This window comes from Larus michahellis, chromosome 1 (genome assembly GCF_964199755.1).
Source record: "Larus michahellis chromosome 1, bLarMic1.1, whole genome shotgun sequence".
In the NCBI taxonomy this organism is placed as follows: Eukaryota; Metazoa; Chordata; class Aves; order Charadriiformes; family Laridae; genus Larus; species Larus michahellis.
The window spans coordinates 148,277,089-148,294,843 of NC_133896.1; the positions used below are offsets into that span (position 1 = coordinate 148,277,089).

The 17,755-nt window shown below is 39.5% G+C and overlaps 1 protein-coding gene across 3 annotated transcripts in view; it reads left to right on the forward strand.

Moving 5' to 3' along the window:
* Positions 1 to 805: 805 nt before the first annotated feature.
* PPP2R3B (protein phosphatase 2 regulatory subunit B''beta) overlaps positions 806 to 17,755 on the forward strand; it is a 53,407-nt gene continuing 36,457 nt past the window's right edge. Inside the window, exons 1-2 of one of the 3 annotated variants that reach the window (XM_074607808.1) lie at positions 806 to 919; positions 2,486 to 2,936. In XM_074607808.1, the coding sequence (XP_074463909.1) occupies positions 2,589 to 2,936 (348 nt within the window). In that variant the 5' untranslated portion in view covers positions 806 to 919; positions 2,486 to 2,588. Of the gene's footprint in view, positions 1,069 to 2,485; positions 2,937 to 16,656; positions 16,808 to 16,905; positions 17,216 to 17,755 lie in introns of those variants that run through there. The other 2 variants (XM_074607817.1, XM_074607827.1) reach the window with 2 other exon arrangements.

Here is a 17,755-nt window from a genome sequence, read left to right on the forward strand (position 1 = left end):
GCCTTGCAGGGGTGCCCATGAAGGCTAGCAAGTTTCCACTGCATGTTACCCAGAAAAAAAACAGGGTGCAAACAGACTGGCGCGCGCTGTTGCCTTAATATGGGGATTATCTTTTTATTTGCTACTGCCTCCACTTCCCCTTTCATCCTCTCATTTGTAATGGCAACTATGGCAATTACTTGTGTAGATACGGTATTTTGTGGTCGCTTTTAACAGCATTCAGCAGCTAGAACCAGCAAAGGTAAGCTCATGTACTTTGCCAGCTCCTCAGAGGAGCTCGCTGCGACCCACGAGTCAGAAGCCAAGGTCTTGTCACAGCTGCCCTGCGAATGCAGTGCAGGCGACAGCACCGGCGAGGCCCTGGGAGCCGGGCGACACGGGCAGGCCGCACTGCGGCAACCCCACACGTCCCTACCCGAGTGCCGGGCAGCAGGCTGAGAGCAGCACCCGCGGCTTTCGGTGCGGGAGGCCCAACCCGCCCGCCCGCAGGTGTCGCTCCCCCCCGCCCTGCCCCTCACAGCGCGGCACGGCTGCCTCAGCCCCGGGAGGGACTCCGAAGCCAGGGTGGAGGCCGACCTGGACCCAGGTAGCGGCAATAGGAGCCGGAGGCCGTGCCCATCACCCGCCACAACGCCATAACTGCCGCAAGCACCCTGCCGGCCGCCGCAATGGCTGCTGGGAAGACGAGAAGAAGAGGGAAAAACACCCAACACCCTCCACCGCGACGTCACGACGCACGCAGAAAACACCCCTCCCACGCCCCGCCCCCCTCCCCGCCCGTTACCATAGTGACGGCCCGCCGCGTCCCCGGCGGGGGCGGGCCCAGAGGAGCTCTCGCGAGATGTGGGCGGGCCGGAAGGAGGCGCGGATTTGAAGGCAGCGGCGGGAGGTGGGGGGTGAACGGTGTGGCGCGCGGCAGGTGAGTGGCTGGTGGCCGTTGTCCTCGCGAGGTTGTTGGTGGCGCGCGCCGTCCCCCACCCGTATCCCCCCGTGTCCCCCGTGGGGCTGGCGGCGCGGCGCGGCGCTAAACCGTGTCGCCTTAGACCTGTCTGCCGTGGGGGAAGGCGGGTACGTGCCCCTCTGCCCGCCCCCCCGTCTCTAGGGGGAGCAGGTGTGTGGTGGTGGCGGTTGCCCTGAGGGGGGTGGAGGTGACCCTGGCGCTATGGCGGTCGCTGCCACCCCTGCGGCCGGTTCTGGGCCCGCCGCTTGTAAACGGCCGGTAGGAGGCCGCTCCCCTTTGGCCTATGTCTGGACGCCTCTCCCAGGCAGCCGGGGGAGTGCCCGTCTGTGCTGGGCGGCACCGGCGGGCCCAGGCCTGGGCAAGGGCTGCTTTGAGCCGTGAGGGCACAGCCACCGGCCCTGTGAAAGCGTTGGCCTGAGAAACTAGTGAAACATTGTGGCCTTCAGAATCAGCGACGGGATAACTTAGCTGTGAGGTTACTAAGCATAAAGGCTTAGAAAATTTAACTCGTGCAGTGTTACAAGGTTTATAGTTCTGCCGTGGGATGAAGATTGAGCTGTGATTTTAATAGTGTATTCAGTTGCTGAGTGTTAGATTTCCAAGTTCAAGTGCTCATTTCAAGGCATCTTCAGTAAAATATTTGCATTATCTTTGCTGCCTTCTACATATGGATCAAATATTGATAAAGGCTTTAAAAAAGTAAATCAGGAGGAAGCATGGAGTTCAGTTAAACTGTACCAGATCACCAAGTAATTTGATTGTGGAGATAATGATAGTAACTTGGGTTTTGTTCTGAGTATTTAGCTCCAGTCCTCTGCCTCTCCAAAGAAATATGTATTCTCTTTGTTTCAGGTGAGCAACTAAACATGAAATCATACTATACCAGTCCTTGAGCCGTGCTGGGTTTCACATTGTCTTTAAAAACTAAAAGTGAATGTCAAGTAGAGCAGTTTTTAAATACCAAATGACTGTGTGGTACCAAGCAGGCAGACAAATCAAATCCTGAGGAAGGATCTTCAGGAATTCAGCTGGGCATCACTCATAGGGGAATGCATCTTGCGCTGCAATATGCAATGCAAGATTTTAAATCAGAAGCACAGACTTCAGAAGGAAAATTGAACCTTCAGTCAACTGAAAGGCTTGCTTCTTAATTGTAGTATTGCCAAGGCTTTGTATAAACTGCTTAGAGATTTAGTTCTTAGCAGGTTCAATATTAAGTCTTTTCAAAGCTATTTGTCATAAGAAATGCATATTTTAATATGTTCTTGGAGAACATTTGTTAGATAGCTCTCTTTAGAGAGAAAGAAACTGCACTCACGCACCTTCTCCATCTCCATCATTTATGCAGTATGTTTTTAAAAAGAAATCCTTGGGATTTGACTCTGATTAATGGCTTACACTTACAAAGTGTTGTTGTAGCCATATGTTAGCATGTATGTCACAACATCTGTTGATATCTTGAGGGAATAAATATCAACGCTTTGTTAAAACCGTAAGATTAAATAACAGTATTTTTCATAACAGGAACCCTGGAGGTTGTGAAACACTGAAAGTCAAGTGGAATAAGTAGATGACTGTCAAACCTGTATTTTGAATTTGATACAACAAAGAGGGAAACTGGTAGAAAATGTCACCTGGGAAAGTTCTGCAGCCTGTACTGAAAATGAAGGTGGATGAACTCTTTTTGTGCTGGTTGAGTCAGCCTGCAACTCAGCTGATACTAAAGGACTGCTTGAGAAGAATCAAGAATGAGGAGAAAATGGAGATTGGTAGTGGAGATTCAGGAAATGGTAAAAATGAGAGGTTCACTAATAAAAATTCCAATTCCAATCAATGCATATTAGGAGATACCAGATTGCCTTTGATGTCTTTCAACCCTCCTCAACTTTCTACCACTCTTCCATTGGCAACTCCAGCCAGCACAAGGAACATCTCTAATGTTAGAGCAACACGTCGATCCTCAGGAACCAGAGTAGTAAGTTTGTTTCTTAATTATTAGACCTATTTGTTTAAATGGAAGTAACTTTTGTGTTTATAGTGTTCACAAATCATGCAGGTAATTAGTTGCCCTACGGGATGTGCCAGGAGTGGAGTGAAGCAGCAACGCTGAACATAAATCATCAATGTTTCTGTGTCATTAGCACTAATGGCTAGGTGACGTGAACTTCCAAAAGACTGTTTTGGCTCACTGCAGCTCTCTTGCTTTTTATAAGTCATACATGCCTGACACAAAATGAAAGATGAATTGTTTTCTATTTCCGATAATTTTTCTGTCAAGAGCAATATTGCCCTTGTTCTTTAAAACTGCAGAGTGGAAGGCATCTTAAAATTCCATATCCAGTACAGCTGATTAGATTTGATGTACTGCCCTGGTTTTGAGCTATAATTTTGAACATCACGCAATACTGACCTGTGTTGCAACTAATTTACATGTTATGTTTGCTTCATTGTGTGCCACATAGATAAGGAAAAGTCAAAACAAGCGATCCTTGCTTTCTGAAGTATTGCCTCTCCTATGTCAATAAGGTTAGGGCTGGTATCTGTATTCTTGCATTTCTTAACAGGCTTGAACAAACTAGAGGTAGTGGAAAAGCCAAAAATAGCCTTACAGTAAAAAAGTAGTTTTCAGTAAGGGCCTTGTGTTCACTGAGCAGTGTCCAGTGTTGGGGAGGACACATATTTAGAGTTGGAGAATGAAACAGAAATAATTGTAAAAGCCAAAATTTGGACAGATAGGCCAGATAGCCATGACTAACCAGGCATCATCAGTGAATATCACACTTCATATTAAAAGAAAAATCTAGCATTCTATCAGATGTGATCGTTTACAAAGGGCATTTAGTTTACTAAATAGATCACAGTTGCTGGATATCTCTTGTTTAACTTACTTTTGCCAAAGGTAACCCAAACCAAGCGTTGATGCCTCCAATACCATGCTTTCAATAACAGGCCCTTCCACTGTTAAATGCAATCTAATTTTGGACAGATGTAAGCCCTCGCATTTGTTTGCAGTGTTATTTTTACAACATACTGCTTTGACTGCAAATATTCCTTTGTCTAATGATACCAGGCACTATTGTTAGTACAAGACTCAAATTTGGCTCCACTGAATCTGCATATTAACAAAGTAATTGTTTTGGTACTGCATGGTACACTCAGTTCTTCCTTTCTAAGGAGGTCTTGATTTATAATAGACAATGCTCTCTATGCAAGAATGACACCCCTGCCCCCAACCTTGGATTCCTTTTTTAAATTTGCAGTTCAGTTCAATCTAATTTCTAGCCTTTCTCATAAACTGTAAAAACAAAACTGGACAGAAAATGATGTGGTAACTGACAAAACTAAGCATTGCATTTATGATATGCCTTATATCAAATGAGTTGTTAAAAGACATGCAGTTTCTACTATAAGACTATAAATTCATATCATCTAATAATACTGGTAAGTTGTAAGTGGTCATCACTCCCAATCACTCTGCAGACTTTGGTATCTAACTCAATACATTGGCCAAACCTCCTGGTGTCCCTGGGAAGCTTTCTCAGGTTGGTAAGGGTAGAGCGATTAGGGCTGAGGATGTTTAAGAGTATAGGTTACTTCTTGTCTGTTAATGGTGTGTGTTGAATGTATATACTTACCTTTTGACCCACAGGACTAACAACATGACTACTGTTTTTCACTAAAACATTTAATCTGAAGTGTTGTCTTGATTTCATAGATATTAATTTTCAAATCTAGCTTGACAACTTGGAGTCCCCACTTCGTAGTTTCAAGTCATTAAACAGTCTAGAGTTTGTCTAGATTGACTTTATAATATTAGCAACTTGTATTTTATGTGTAATCATTAGCCAGACAGTAGGACATGACAATTGATTTATGTACTCTTTATGTTCACACCATTAGGTTTCCTGTTGTGAAATGTAGAAAGTTATCAGATGCTCAGTTTATTATTGTATTGGATAAAGGCATGCAAAGGGAGAGCTTTCATTAAAAGCCACTGTTACTTGATGTACTTGATCACTAACTCGTGTACTGTACTTTCTCTTCATGTGTCTTGGTGGATCGCTCTATAGTAGATCCCATAAAGAACTAGAAGAGATCAATGAAGAGTAACATTCTTTGCTTAATTGGAATTGTTTGTATAATACTGAGAGAGAACCTAAAGGGTTTTTTTCAAGGAGTTGGGCAGGGGGAAGTTTCCAAGCAATAAGGAATTTATTTATGGCGTCATCATTCAGCCGAACTGAAGCCTCATCCAAAAGTTTCCTAATCTTTAAGAAGCGTAAATTACATTTGGAGCAGGCATCAGCTCTTAAAATACCACCAAGAGTTGCATAATGACATGTTCTGCCATGACAGTGTATTTTCTCATAGAAAGGAAAATACACCCCTTTTCCTTCTTGTACATCCATAAACTACCCATTGCAGTGTCAAAAGTAAGCTCATTTAAGTCTGAGGTCCTCGTCTCATTTCTATAAATGGAAGAAAATGTTTCCGTTTTTTTAAAAAGAAAGCTTGTGCTGTAGGTCCAGTAAAACAGATTTAAATTCTAAAAAGCAGTCCTAGAAAATGGTAAAAGATAGTGGGCTTAACTCTGTGTCTGAGGATGATATTAGGAAAGGGATTTTACGTCAGCCATAAAGAGCTGGAGAAATATTTCTTTTAGGACTATATAAGTCAACTTAGGCATCTTCTTATTAAACGTTTTCTTACTGTATACAGGAATTCTCATAATGCAGGGTATAAGCAGTAAACTCATTTTTGCAGGATACATTTTCAGTATCACTGGGCTGACTCACAACATTTGATTATGGGTAAGGTTGCGGTACACCTTTTTTCTGTTTTTTAAAATGTTCCCATGACTTTTTTGATGGACACCAAACAATAAAGCTTATAACAGAAAACTGATCCTCGGGTTATTACCAGGTAGTAAGTGTGAATGTGTAGGAAACCACACTTTCATGCTACAGGTTTCTGTACTTGTTAGAAAAATATGTTTTGCAGAATGGGACGCATTCTTGGAAGACCAGTCTTGAAGCTAATTAGATATTTAATACCTTAACAGTAATAACATATGAGCAAAACAAGTTGGTGTTCTGATGGCAACTGTGGAACAGCATTAAAAGTACTGTAGCTGACAGCTATTGTATTCAAGGAGATCTTTTCTCTTTTTCAGAGGTTAGCTTGTAACTGAAGTTTGAGGGTTATATTTTTATCCAACATTCAGAAGTTGCCATGTGTTTTTTCTGAAACACTAAGGATGAGTGTCAGAAGAGAATTTGCTGGCTTTCAAGACAGTTGAAGCCTTCCACTGATTAGCAAGTCCAAAGTACTTTCTCAGATAATGAAAGAACATACGTGGTCCTTATGTTAAAGATGAACAAAAAACTGAGGCTCTTCAAACAGGAATTTGTTCATTTGGACAGGGCACTTAAAGGCTGGTTTTCTGGAAAAAATACTAATTCAGAATAAACTGTTGGCTTAATCCACGTGCACATTTTGATATCTAGACAGAACTCTGCTATGAAAACTCATCTTAGGGTGTGTTTTGGTGCAAGTGAAAACAAAGCAGTGTTTGTTTAGGGGTTCGTGGTTTTTTTTCCTTCAGGGGAGGTACTTCCCTTCACTTGCATGGTGTCATTCAGAGTGAGATCAGTCTCTGACTGCATCCTTTGCAGTTACAGTGTTTGTGCAAAGTTCTGGTCATCTTTGTGATGTGAAGTGCTTGCTAGCACTTAGTATTCTGCAAATAGGCTTGTGATTTGTATGTACTAAATGTATTACAATAACAGAAAATCAGAGGCATAGAAAAGTCTCAACATTTAAGTCTTGAATATTTTATATTTTTGTAACGAAATGAGATTCCAGAGCTGTAACTTTCAAACCTGAAGAATAGCTGTCGTAGCTTTCTTCTAACCCTTATTACTACTGTACATGGATTTAACAGTGTTTCTGGCACTCCATATTATCTTAAACATATGGGATGTACACAATTGTATGCTGTTCATCGCAGTGTCAAAAATGCCAGGCCTCAAGGCCTAAAAGATGCCGCAGGCAAGATGTTTAATCCTAACCAGCTGGTGTGCAAGGCATCTGGGGAAACAATTCACAGAATTCCCTATGGGCATTTTGGGGGGTGGTGGTGCAGAGAGAATGTGATATGATCTGAAATACTTCAAAGTTATTTTCCGTTTCTCTGCAGGGTCAACCTTTGATATAAAGGTACTTCTTGGATTGGTTTCTGTATATTCTTCGCTTGATAAGCATACTGTTCCTGGTTGTTATCCTCTCACAATTATTAAAGCTCATTGTCCTGTATTTCTGCAATTTGTAATTATTTTACTACTTTATTGCTGCATAGCTTTTTAAATCTCTACTGTTCTTGCCAAACTGTTGTTACCAGTTAGTTGATTCAAATGGAGCGGTACTACTAGAATCCATTTTAGTTTAAAGGGAGACTAGAATGAAGGCTTTTAACATTGTCGGAAGTTTGAGCATAATAACATTTAACAGTTGCTTACTGGAACAAATGAGTTCTTCCAAGGACTTGAGTTGGAGGGTGGCTAGGCTTAGACCTGCATCGTTTAGATCAGTGGTGGACTGTCTCAGTGTTCTGCAGGTGTACTTTTTTTTTGGGGGGGAGCCACCCTCCACTAGCAAGGAGAGAAACTATGTTCATAAAATGTCAGAAAAGTAAGAGGAATGACAGTGTTTGAATCCTGCCAGCTTTTCATTTAAGTAGTTATGAAGCTTTGATGTTGGCCTTGAAATTTCAAGTGTCTAGTCTTATACGTTGTCTGCATCTGAGTTGCCACCTAGTATACCTTAATACTAGAAGCAATGTTAACTACTAAGTCTAGGTTACATAAGTCGCATTAGCATTACACAATACACCAGATTACACTGTGCAGGACTGAATGTGGTCTAGCACATACACTCCCTAACTCTGTATTATGCAAAGCTTGTGTTAATAGTGCCGTATCCCATCACTAAGTGGGGAGGATGGTGGATTTGGCTTCCATCTCAAGCCCGTGACTTAAAGGCAGACTGTAAATAACCCAGTATCAAACTGATGTACTTTTATGATGATAACAGGGTACTATGACAGATGTCAGCACTAATGTGTTCACAATAAAGGTCCTTCTATGGTGCCAACAAAGGAAGGACAGCCAGAAGTTCATATTAAGGTCTGGAAGAGTGCAGCTATAGGTGTTCCTAGAAAATCATTATTAGTTTCAAGTGTGGTGAAATAATAGTAGTCAGCATAAGCAGGACTGATAGTATGTTGTGTTATTCTTCTTAAGCTTTGCTGTACTGAATAGCTTGGAATAGAAGAATTGTTATCCTGATTAGAGAACCAGCTATTCATTTTATGTATAAATGAGAAACTGAAAGTTATTCACTGTTGTAGCTTTTTGGTAGCGGTCTTTATTCTAACTGCATCTTGTACCCTGGGACGTAAATGTTATGCTTTTCTTAGTAGCAGTAGTAATTCTGCTTACAAATTGTGCTTTGTTAGAAGAAATAGTGATCTTTTGTCCTCTTGCACAGCGGCAGTTGCACTTGAAAGAGAAGATATTTCTGTCCTACTGGAAACTCATAAATATTTCTTATATGCTGCATCCAGTTGTAAGAAGTCTTGGCATTTCTAGTGCTTAAAAATTGAATTCAGAATTATAGGTGGCTTTCTTCAAGTTTAAAATTCACCTGAATCTTGACACAGGACAAATTCAAGTATTTGGATGGAATTTATTAATCACAGGCACTCTCTCCTGTGTGAGTAACTGTCACTTAAAAGCAAACAAACAAAAAAGTACATAGCTGTATGAGGTCATTACTTACTTCTAGTTGCTTCTCTCTGACCAGTCTTTCAAAACACTTAGGCTTAATTATAGCTTTACATAAGTCATTTAAACAGTTCATTTTTTAACAGGTGGTCAGTCTGGGAGGAAATTAGATATTGATATAGAGGAGATAGCTTTCTTTTTTTCCTTCAGTGGTGTTTCAGAACCAGTCTTATATTTTTGAAAACCTTTCCATATGCCTACGCTTACTCTGTCAGCAAGAAATAAGCTTGAGGCCAAAAATATATATGGGCTTACGTCAGTACAACACAATTAATGCAGTTCATCCAGTGAACTAGTTTGTCCACTGGTAGACCTAGTGAATGACTGCACAGAATTTTTCAGCAAGCAATTTTATGAGAAAAATCTACAAAATACCAATGGTAGTAATATATGGCTGATTCTTGCAAATTCAGAGGCTTTGCACACGCAACCGTCTCGAAAAATTCAATGAAAGTTAGGCAACTTAAGCAGTTGCGTTGATTGAGAAGATACCAGTTAAGCACTCTTGTTTTCTGCAGTCCACAACAACTGGTTACTAAATTTAATGTTCTAACTGTGGCATAATATGTAAATAACTCCTTTGTGATGGGTTGGATTAGTATGACGTTCTCATCTTCAAGTTAACCAGATGGTACTAATGTCTTGGTAGATAAGGTTAGTTTGTATTCTGTGAACAACAGATACAACTTAAAATGGGTCCATAAAAAGCTCACCAGTGATCAAGAGATGCTCTTAAAAGTGTCTTCTGGTACTTCATGTTAGATGTGCCCCTCTTGCATAGCAATCACTATTTTGTATAAAAAATAGCTAGAAACTGTTCAGCCACCCATGTACCATTTCTTGACCACAGATACTTGCAGGGATAATGGGCTCTTAGGGCTGTTGGGATATGTGCTTAAATAACCTTGTGCATACTGCTTAGTTTCATTTCATGCGGAACTAGCCTTATGCACTCGTTCTATGCAGATCTTACTAGAAACTTTGTCAGATTTCAGGCAACAAATGAGACTAGTTGTAAAACTACAAGGAGACTTTCACAACTTTTGTAGAAATCTACGTGCAAGGAGAATGCAGGGAAAGACCTTATAAGTGGGTGACAAGGGAAACATTGCAAAATACCTATAAAATGAAGTCGCAAATGTGCCCACCATAAACAAGTTTTGATTGGACCTTCTCGACATGATCTTGACAAAACAAGGTTTGTAGAGCTTATGAAATTGCTTGAGTTGATCTGGTTTTAGAATGCAGCAGAACCAGAAGAGTTTCTAAATGTTTTTATGCCTTTAGAAACTAGATTTGTATTGGTAAACAGTTAATATTCAGATTTTGTGAACATTTCTACTAGATATGATCATCACTGATATATTGTAAATAATCTTCATCATTGTGGCACAATTCATTGACTAAGAAATAAAGCAAACTATCTGAAATTAAGTAATGTTGAAAGCACTTAATGGGCTAGATTTGTCTTCCATCTACTACTACTCTTCAAGAACAGTCATCATTTACAGCAAATACTTATTAAAAGTCTTCTGTTGTAATTTAGGATTTTACACAAGAGATCACCAATTTAGTTCTCACTTGCTGTTAACACACTAAAGAATACCTCCTAAATTTTGACTACTTGCTTATTTATCAAGTAAAAAAATTAAGCTTAGTATTTTAGAAAGATCTTCTAGAATGCTTTAAACATATTTGGACTTCATATCAAGACTTCCAGTGATGGAAAATGGAGGAAATTGCTAGTCAAGAGTACTGTTACTGTTCTGGCAAAGTATTTGTGTTGTTATACCTCTGAAGTTGTCTTATTACTTAAGTCTTATTTCTTCATGTGTAATGGCTATCATACTGGAAGCTAAAGTTCATTTGGTTACCAGTGACTAGCTTTTTTGCTCTGCCTTCTTTCTTTGCTTTGTCTTTTACTGCTGTACCCTGCTTGCAAGTTTGGATGTGCATGACTCTTCATTTAGCTCTGTAGAAACCAATATAGTTTCTGTTGCCTCTCCATTTCCTATATCAGCAATAATTTCATACTGATTCAAGATCAACACAGTAGTGTTAGTTCAAGAGTAAGCCTCTATAGGAATTCCACCAGAAATCCCATTGTTGGTGGGTAAATTACAATTTACAATCCTACTGACTGACTTGTAGAACACAATCTGTATCTTAAGCTTCCCAATTTGTTGGTTTTGCTTTAAGATCTTTGGGAAGGGAAATCTCAAGCGAAAGCATAAGCAAGAAGCTGTCCTGCAGCTGTCACTGACTCAAAATTATTGTCTTGTGATTTCAGGGACTAAATTACATGTCATGTTAGCCTGTGATGCTGGAATTAAAGTAGTGGTTGTACTTTCATGCACCAATCGTTCTAGTTTTGGAAACTATGAAATTCCAAGATATAAATGTGTTTTTGAAAGGATTAATTGAAAATTCAGTTCATGTCAAAATGATGAAGTACTGAACAGATGGTGCAATGTTTAAATAAGTTGTTGGACAGTTATAAAACATTGTCATTCCTGTTCTTTATACCAGATTACTCTGTCAACTTCTAAATTAATGTGACACAAGGTAAATAATAACAATCTCAAAATTACTAAATATCCAGAATGGCCTGTGTTACTTTGAGAAGTTACATAACGCATAACATTAGACTCTATTATAAAAGCTGCTCTCTCCTGTAGGAAAATCTCAGTGGTATTCTGCATCAGCCTGAACTGATTCGTCCTTTCAACTTATTCTGCTATTCAGAGGCTTACCTTGGTAAAATTACAAATATGTGTGTTGTGAACCATAGCTTCTTCTGTGGATAGCCTCTGTAGCATCATGGTTCATCCAAAATGTAAAAACCCAGCATCTTATGAGAGCAAGTGTGACTTTACTTTTATAATCCATCCTAGATATTTTGCTTTCTCTGTTTAATAGCTACCTCAACAGCATAAATTTGAGTGTACCTGGTTTTCATGATCTGATGAATAGTCATCTGAAGATCATGAATAGTAAATAGGTTCCAGCTGTAGATCACCATTCCAACAACCTTTTTCCATTAAAACTCTGTTTATGTTATACACAGATAAATAAAATGTATACTGATGTTTTCCTAAGATGGCATTTCCTAAGAATGAGAATTCCCTTAGCTTTTCTAAGAATGAGAATTGTTCTGAAAGGAATATATAAACCATCCATTAACTGTCAGGCTTCTGTTTTATCATATCTAGTGTTGACGCTTGCTGAAGTTAGTCTGCCAGATGCAGTTAGCAATCTAAAAAGGACCATGCTATGTCTTTGGAGTCCAGGCAGTGTAATCATAGCAAGGTGACATGCATCTTTTCTTGCTTATAATCTGATAACAGCCCATGGCGTGGTGTACATACATGGCATTCTTTTGGTAATGCGCAGAGAAACTGATCAGCCCATCCTGCCTGGGCTACCAGCGTGACCATATATCTCCCATCTAACTGGTGTCTTTTTATTCACTGTCTCGCCTCCTGAAAATTCCTGATTCTCCCAGCAACTGAGGAAAGAACCTGCAGGCGTTGCTCTGTCTAATCCAAGACTACTGGAAAAATTAAATAATCATTAGAGAAGGCAGGCACATGCAAGACTTCTGTGTTTTTTCAACTATCTGCATGTTCTATGGGAGAGGCATTGCATCCTCAAAAAAAAAAAAAAATGCATCTAGACCTAGATTCACATGAACTTCATTCCAAGGCCGAAGGATCAGTTTCTCCCTGTGAAGGTAGATTTCTTAACTACTCAGTGACATCATCTATCAGTTCATCAGTGTAGCACACCATACTCAAAACACCATCGGTAACTTTAAAGCAATCAATTTGGGTAGCTGATAGCTGGGTATGAGCATGATTACTTGATTCCTTCTGTGATCCAGACATTGTAGACTTTGTCTCCCTTGGGTTTTGTCAGTGTACTGCTGCAAAGGGGTGACTCATCCAAAGGAGAGTTAGGGATGGACAGTAATACTTTGTTTAGCTCACAAGTGCATTGTCCTCTTGCTCTCTTCCCATACAAAGTGGTTAGAAAAGGGAAGTTACTAGAAAGAAGCAAGTTAGGTAAGTGTCTGAAGAACTGGGAAAGCTGATTATTTAGATCCCATTATATCCCTTTTCTTATCCATCAATATAAGGATAGATAGGTTTCAACATTATGTGTCCTTATTTCAGGATAGTCAAGGGTGTTGGGAATGAAAATAAAAATCAGTATTTGTGAATTCAATATTGAAAAATCAGTATCAGAGGGTTTTGTCCCCACCCCCAAGTGGGTCACCTTGTCAAGAGATGTTAATATTCTTGATTGCTTAGGCAGTTATGTGGATAAAAAGCAGAATTTTCTTTGCTACTTCCCTTTTATTCCTGTATTTTCCACTTCTCTAGACATTTCATATTTACAGTACCTGCTCTACTAAAATTCAAGGTCAGTAAATCTTGCTATGTACTGTAGTCTCCTGAGAAGGCAATGTTTTTGTTTATTGTTCATAATAATGTAAAATAACACACTTGAACAACTGAGACTTTAGTCCATTGCCATAAAGAGGTTTTCTCCTGCAAGGGCCTTTTTAAAGACTTGAGTAGAAGTTTTGTAATTCTTTCCAAAGAGAAGCACTATCATTCTTCATTCATTTATTTAGACTATGTCAACACTGGACATCACTATATATAGCGTTAAGCAGAAACGTACTGCAGATGCTACCAAGCCTGCCTAAGTTGTAGTAGTTACTGCAGTAAAACCAAATTTGACTGAGATGGACAGTGCCTTCTAATCTTTCCCTATGTTTTTTATTCAATACCTTGAGAACTTCTGCTACAATGATAATCCAGAGGCTACCACTGGTCTGCAGGATTAAAGATTTCTAGGCTACTGTAAATAATGCATCTAGTCAATGAACATTACGTTTACTCAAGTGTGATGTTGTTTGCATCTACTATTATACAATGTGTTTTGCAGAAATTGGGTTAGATTTGTTAGAAGTTCAGTCTGATTGCGGAACTTTGGTCTGAGTTGGAAACCAAATAATTATCAATCAAATGTCTAATTATTATGCAAATAATGGGACATCTAGGTACAGCATCTTTCAGTAGATCAAAGGCTGGGTATGGACTCTGGTCTACAAATAACTTGATAATATTAAATAATGGTGGTAGTCTAGTCACAATCTTGTATGAAGACTGTGGGGAAAAATAAATACAGCATTTCAGGGCCTTTTGTTTTCTTAGTCTAGCAAAGAACTGGTGCTTTCATTTGTCTCTCTTCTGGTATATTTATGTAATTTCTTCTTTATGTAACTTCTTCCACATTACCCAAAATATTAGTGATCCCTCATCTTTGTCTCACTTGACTACTTTTGTGTTAAAGCCACATAAATATTACACTGCTGTTGTGTATGTTTAGATGTCAAAGTGGTAAACACTTTAGCCACAGTCCCTTGAGTCAGATCCATTCATAGTGTGTATCTTTAGCTTTGGAAGGAAGCTCTGAGCATGCATCTTCTCCTCTGTTTATCTAGCTAATAATAAGCTGCCAGGATACTTGAACAGCTTTATGGCTGGCATCCAGCCCTTCACCCAGGAAAGGATTTTGCCATAGCTTTCACTGGAGGGAATTCAGATTTAGAATAAATGTAACACTGTACCTGAACACTCCTGGTTCCATCTGGATGGAAGCTGACTTTCCCTTTCCCCTATGGCTATTTCATGACTGAAAAGGTTAAAACAGATCTTAGGGGATTCTTGACCATGTTGCTTTAAAAATGCTTGTATCTCCCTAAATGTGGCAATGCAAAACCCTTTTCTGTTCAGATGGTGAAAAGAAGGTGATTAAAAGCTGCCAGTGTATTTACCTCTCACAATATATTGCAACTAAACACTCAGTTGCAGGTAGATTCTTCATATATTGCAACTCATGAACTTTTGACAGTTATACTGCATGTGGGTATGTACATGACCACTAGATTTGAAACCAGACTAGTGACAATACTGCTAAAACAATATTAGGCTAACAACAGGGTTGACTTAACATCTACCTTAGGCAGTGAAGTAATATTATGATGATGAAATTCAGAAAATTCAAAATAGTGAACATAATATGCTGGTTAGGTGGTGACAGACTCTGACCTCCATTTGGAAAAAGGAGGGAAATATGCAACTCTTTCCATAATGGAGATCAGAACATTGATTTCTTACTGAGACTCCTTCAGCAGGTTTAGGAGAAGTGGAGCTCTAGTCTTTTAGGTTAGCTCTCCTTGTGGCAGTCAGTCAGTTATCTTAATGACATACTACAGCCACCTCAAACATGACCATGAATGTAGTACTGAATGGGAACGCATCACCTGGTGAAAAGGTGTGAAAATAGAAAGCAATTCAGGTGAGAGGATACCTTTCCTTACTTTAGGCAAGACTTATTTTGCCTAACCTGAAATGCAATCTGCCTTGCAATACAACCTTCCTGACCTTCCCCAAACATCTTGGTCTGGAAGGGGTATCTGTTGCCAGAGTAGGATTCTTTTCCTACTCTAACACCTCAGTGCTTCATCTCAAGTTGCAGACATGCTGCTGTTGTGTGCTGTGTGTCCAGCTCCACACTGGCTTCCCTGTGGCCCAAGGGTTGTCAAAGGTTAGTTGATTTGATCTTCCTAAAAGACAGCGAGTGACAGCCAGTTTTGCTCGATGCAGTTTGATAGTCTGGTCATGCCAACCACAACATGTCTGACTCTTGCCTCGTCAATTCCTTTCTTGTTCTCCCACTTCCGAAAGAAATAAATATCTTCATAACGAGTTGCAATAAAGAAGCAGGTGGGGAATACTGGAAACTAAATTCAAAACAAGAAAACAAACAAACAAAACCATTAACTTTCTAACAGTGTGTGATAAACTAAAATGGATCCAGTTAAGACTAATCATGTTTCGCTAGTACTCTTTTGTAGTTTCCTTTTCTTCTTAATCTTACAAGGGTATTTACTGTGGGGTTTTATTATATTGTTACATGACAGCATGGCTATGAATGGATGAATAGGGCTAAAGATTATAGATAACATAGCGTTGGGGTAAAATAATGCATCCCACTAAGAGAAGTCTCAAACTTAGTGGTGAAAGAGTTGTTTTAGTGTTTCTTGGGCTGTGTGCATCTTTTTGTAATCAACAAAGTGTCCTTATTTAGAGCGTGAGGGATGAAAACAGTCGGACCAAACCATGACACTTTACCAGTTATCAATTAATGAACCTAAAACTGTAAAGGAGGAAGGACAGAAGGTCACTTTAATTTCCACAAAAGCTTATCAGATTTCTGTTTCTGGGAAGAAGATTGCTGTGGACTAAAACATGGCCCTTCCCCCTCTCCCGCCAAAAATGTATTTGGGATTCAATAAACTGAAAATAGAGTGGTGGCTGACTCTAGTGCTACTGAAATGTCACTGGTATGCAATCTAGTATGTGGATGTTAAAGTTTATAAAACTCTTATTTAAAAGAAAAAAAAAAAGTATCCTGTCAACTTTTTTCAGATTTTGTTACATCATTGATATTTCTAATGTAGCTTTCTCTAAAACATGATTTAAAGCAGCATTTTATTGTGGTAACATTTGCCTCATTTCTGCTACTGCTTCCTGCCTTCATTTGAATGATTAGATTCTTGCGATACAGGAATTTAAATCTAGATGAACATGGACAAAAAAAAATCTGTTTCTTGAAACTATGTGAGCCACTCTGAGAGTCTGTCTGCAGCTTTTTCTGTCTGTTGCCTTCATGTTCCCAGTGTAATAGCATTCCTTCTAAAGTACTGAAGAGTTTAAAAGGAATTTAATTGCTGTGTAATAAGCCTTATCCTTCAGTGAGGTACTTCATTGAAGCTAGACAGTGAGTGTTTTGTGACAGAAGGAAAAGCTGAGGGGGATGGGAGGAGGAGGAAGCTACAAAATGACCATGGCTGGCCTCCCTGCATTCCTCTAAGGCTTGCTTTTTTAAAATTGGAAGCTGCTTTTATAGATGCTCCTCCAAACAGGTTTGTTTTTTTCCGTACTGTCCCATTTAGACTTTGGCATGCGTGTACAAAAAGGCAGGCCCCCAAAGTGACTTTCCAATCTGTTTTTGTGATTCCAGCCAAGTTCCCTTTAATGTATGGAGCAGGCGAAGTTGAGCTGACTCTCTTATAATATCACAGAACTCGGGCGCAGCTGCTGCTTTAAGTGGCACTGTGTGATAATACAACAGCTCTGCTATTTACTGGGACTCAAGTGCCTGGACTGGCACACGGAGACATTATATGAAATCCGAAAGCATGAGGATAAAGGAAATTTCTTTGCGGCAAGATCCTGATCTAAGAAAGGAGTTGGCATTGCTAGCTCGAGGATGTGATTTTGTTTTACCTTCTAGATTCAAGAAGAGACTGAAAGCTTTTCAGCAGGTCCAGGTTTGTCTTTCAGTTCTTATACAATTAAGTTATTGTTGTCAGTTGTACTTTCAGAACCATCCACATTGCAGGAAATAAATGCAAATTCTTCCTCGGCTAGCAGGATTGCGATAGTCTGTTCCATATATGATGATTTTTCTGTGTTTTAGAAGATTCTGCAGGTAGTTTTTTGTAAACCAAAAATGAGGAGAGTTTACTGAAGCATGTAGCATAGATAAAGTACAATGTTTGCACACAGGCATAGGCTGTGGAAAGTTGGTCTGCTTAATGCTGTTAGACTTTTAAAGATTGTTTTCCTTAATCTGCATAATCATAATCTGCATACATTTCCCCAGGGGCTTTAATTTATCTTTTACTGAAACTGAGCATATAAAATACACTGAAATACTCGGTAACTTTTACTAACTAATATGTTAAAAGGTGCTTTCATACATATATGATGCTCCTGAATTCCTTTAGATTATGTTTATTTTGGATGTAGTATTTGGATGAGATCAGTTATTGCTACGTGGTTTGCACATGTGCCTCTGCTGTTTTGCA